Genomic DNA, 4,018 nt, shown 5'->3' with positions numbered 1-4,018 from the left:
CCCTTTTTTGGGGGCATTCGTCTTTTCGCCCTCTAATCTTCTTTGGGATCTACGGGCGTCCGGCGGGGCACATCTCGGGGGCCGGCTGATACCGCGCTGATGTTTTTCCGGAGTTACGGGATCTTGGTCGTCCGGAAAGCTCGCCCCCCTATCATCTGGGGGAACGGGTACCGGGCCTGGCGGTTCCTGGTCTTTCGCTGGATCTACGGGCGTCTTGGCAGGCAGCGCCCCGTCCACTACATATGGGACGGCTTAACACCTCTCTTCTGGCAGCGGGGAGCTCACTACTTATACTAAAAGGGGGACTTAGGCCTAGAGGATTTGTCGCCAGGTCCGAAAAGGGCCCGGGCCTAAGTGAAAGGCCGGGCGAAGCCAGAACTTCGCAAATCTCAAAAGCAAGAAACCCAAGCAAGGGAGGGTAAGGTCGGCCGAGCCTCCCCCCCCGGGGGCGGGTTGACCCGACACGTGACCCCGCTTTACCCTGACATCACTCGGTTTTCCCCATTGTGGGGTACTCTTATTAATAAAGAGTTACGCCTTTATCCCAGTACTAGAGTCCCAAAAGACTCTTAAAATGTGTTGGTGTGTGTATGTATATATATATAATATATATATATATATATAAAATAATATATAAAATATATATATATACATAACACACACACACACTCTTATATTTGTCAAAAGGGATGTTTTTGCAAATTTTTTTGGCTTGTGATTGTACATTTGTATTGATTCATTCATTTACAAAAAAATGTAATCCATACCCCCAATGATAGTACATTACACGTGCGGCAGGTGAAGATCTACTTGTCTGCCGCGGTCATTTTGTTTTACTGACCCTGAAATCATGGAGGCATCATTAAAAGGTTTATTTAAATTGTTTTATCTCTAAGTTTTAGGTCATAATTCCATGTGCTCGAGTGTTTCCTAGGTGAATAAAAAAGAACTTATCCTTAAATCGAATGAAAAATTTTAAAGAAATCAAAGGCGGCGTCACCTCGGCTGAATGGTTATCGAAAAAACCTCTGGGGCTAATATTTTTCTGCTTTTTGAAAATGCTTCTGCATATGTAAAATGCTTGGGAAAGCATAAAAGTTTTTTAAATTTTAAATTTTGAATATCTGAATTTGTATTTTCGAACAAATAGGTTTATAAATAATTCCATTTCTTAAATCGAGAAAAGCTGTTATCTTAAGAGCAAAACTAATTGTTTTCTGTGTGCCTATACTCCCATATACCACCACAAATATGGTATGTGTATTTATAGATAAAGATATATATATATGAACTGCATGTATGCAGCACTCCACCTCAAAAAAGCCGTCTGCCTTGCAACCTCCTTGCAGAAAGGTTTTTTGGCTTCTTCGGCTGCGCGCCATCGAGGCCGCCCCGGGAGGCCGAGGTGGAGGCGGTTGCTCTGGAGGCGGAGGTGGAAGCTACGCTAGCCGCGGAGGTGGAGGTGGAGGCGCTGGAGGCTTCTTGGGCGGCGGTGGAGCAGCTGGTGGAAGCGGAACCGTCTCGATTGCCGGAGTAGTTTTCCAGAAGCCAAGTGGAGGTGGAGAAGGAGGCTTCTCAAGTGGAGGAGGCTTCTCCGGCGGTAGACGAGCAGGACACTCAAGTGGAGGAGGCTTCTCCGGCGGAGGAGGAGCAGGAGGGTTTGTAAGTGGTGGAAGTGGAGCAGGAGGATTTCCAAGTGGTGGACGCGGAGGAGTAGGCTGCAGCGGTTCCGCAGGCGGAAAAGGAAGAGGAGGCGCCTCAGGCCGCGGTGGAGACGGAACAGTATCGATTGCCGGCGTGGTCTTCCAGAAACCAAGAGGAGGTGGAAGGGGAAGCTTTTCAAGTGGAGGAAGTGGAGGCTTCTCCTGCGGTGGAATCGGAGGTTTCTCTAACGGTGGAATCGGAGGTTTCTCTAACGGTGGAAGCGGAGGCTTCTCTAGCAGTGGAAGTGGAGGCTTCGCTAGCGGTGTAGGAGGATTTTCAAGTGGTGGAAGTGGAGGAGGATCCTACGGTGGTTCTGCACTCACCCTATATATATATTTTATATATATATATATATATATATATTATATATTATATATATAACTATATATATATTATATATATATATATATATATATATATATATTCATGTGTGTGTGTGTGTGTGTGTGTGTGTGTGTGTGTGTGTGTGTGTGTGCGTGTGTGTGTGTGTTTGTGTGTGTGTGTTTGTGTGTGAAGGACGAGGTGGAAGTGGAGGCTATCAGCCGGCGGTGAAAGATCCGGTGGAGACGGAACTGTAACGATCGCTGGTGTGGTCTTCCAGAAACCAAGTGGAGGTGGGAGTATAGGTGGAGGTTCTCTACGGTGGAAGTGAGGGTTTCTTTAGCGGGAAGTGGAGTCCCTTTTCTAGTGGGGAAGTGGAGGTTTCGCCAGCGGTGGGGGTGGCAGTGATCAAGGAAGCCATGGTGGTTCATCCAGCGGAGGCGGATATGGAAGAAAAATATGCACTCTGATGTAACGTCATTCTGAAGAAAGGGCCTAATTGCCCTCCATTTATATAATGATTTAATGTATGCCTCAGTTAAGACAAAAACAACTATTTCACCTTAAACTCAAACACATCCATGCATATCCAAGATTAAGGACGCTCAGGTATCTTGCGAAGGGCGTTTCTCGTAGCCTCGTGCTCCTTCGCTTGGAGGGCCCCTTCCTTCCCCTGAGGGCTCTGACTTTCAGGGAGTCTAGATATCTGCGGTTTTTCTCTTCGGGCAAAACAGTTTCTGCACTATTATATCGAATATAGATTTCTAGCAAAAAGGGGAAAAAAGGCGCCTACATACTGAATACACTCATGCGACGTCCTTATTTTATATACATGGTTATACATGCTAGATTTAATGTCTCACCTATGCAATATATATATATATATATATATATCATACACACACACACACACATTGTAAGAGTCTATGTGTACTCTAGTACTGGTATAACGGCGTAACTCTTTATTAATAAGAGTACCACACAGTATGGGAACACACGAGATGATGTCTAGGGTAAAGCGGGGGTCACGTGTCGGGTCAACCCGCCCGGAGGGGGAGGGCTCGGCCGACCTTACCACGTCGGACGCTTGCTTGCTTGCTTGCTTGCTTGAGATTTGCGAAGTTCTGGCTTCGCCCGGGCCTTTCACTTATGGCCCGGCCTTGTCGGACGCTGGCGACGAACTCCTCTAGGCCTAAGTCCTCCTCAGTATAAGTAGTGAGCATCCCAGCTGCCAGAAGAGCAGAGTGTTAAGCCGTCCCATGATGTAGTGGACGGGCGCTGCCTGCCAAGACGCCCGTAGATCCAGCGAAAGACCAGGAACTCGCCAGCGCAGGTACCAGTTGCCCCCAGATGATGAGGATGGGCGACGCTTACCTGGACGACCACAGATCCAGTCAACTCCAGGAACTCATCAGCGCAGGTATCAGCCGCCCTGAGATGCTGCCCCTGCCGGACGCCCGTAGATCCAGACGAAGATTATGAGGACGTAAAAGACGAGTATGCCACCAAAAAGGACCTGGACGAGATTTGTGAGGACGTGTGGACGAGGACGCCGCCGAGTTAGGCCTAGATGAGGAGTACGAGGAAGTCTAGATGAATCCAAAGTCAAGGAGGACCTGTGCGAGACTTTAGAGGACGTGTGGACGTAGAGGATGGACAGATTACATCGAGGACCAGGAAGAAGAGGATGACAGGAACGAGCAGCCATGAAGATGCACCAGGACAATGCACGCGAGAAAGAGATGACCAGCAAGGTTAGGTCACCCTCGAAGTAAATCTAAGACGTCTCAAGGGCGAGGTGTGAGTAGGTGGCCGAGCAATATACGATGTAGCAGATAGGACCGGTGACCTCACCTCGCTCCCCCCCCTGCTTCCTCCAGATGTTTCAGTCACTTCCGGCAGCTGGGATGCTCACTACTTATACCGAGGAGGACCTAGGCCTAGAGAAGTTCATCAGCGCAGGTATCAGCCGCCCTGATATGCCGCCCCTGCC

At 48.5% G+C, this 4,018-nt stretch overlaps 1 protein-coding gene across 1 annotated transcript; it reads left to right on the top strand.

The window, feature by feature from the left end:
• Positions 1-772: 772 nt before the first annotated feature.
• LOC119568604 (glycine-rich cell wall structural protein 2-like) lies at positions 773-2,495 on the top strand. The gene is made up of 3 exons (XM_037917141.1): positions 773-798; positions 1,350-1,968; positions 2,331-2,495. The coding sequence occupies exons 1-3, from the start codon at positions 773-775 to the stop codon at positions 2,493-2,495; spliced, it is 810 nt and encodes a 269-aa protein (XP_037773069.1).
• The last annotated feature ends 1,523 nt before the right edge of the window (positions 2,496-4,018 follow it).

Source organism: Penaeus monodon, unplaced genomic scaffold (assembly GCF_015228065.2).
Source record: "Penaeus monodon isolate SGIC_2016 unplaced genomic scaffold, NSTDA_Pmon_1 PmonScaffold_10053, whole genome shotgun sequence".
Lineage (NCBI taxonomy): Eukaryota > Metazoa > Arthropoda > Malacostraca > Decapoda > Penaeidae > Penaeus > Penaeus monodon.
Note: the sequence above shows the minus strand (reverse complement) of the source record. Positions and strands in the feature narration are given on the sequence as shown.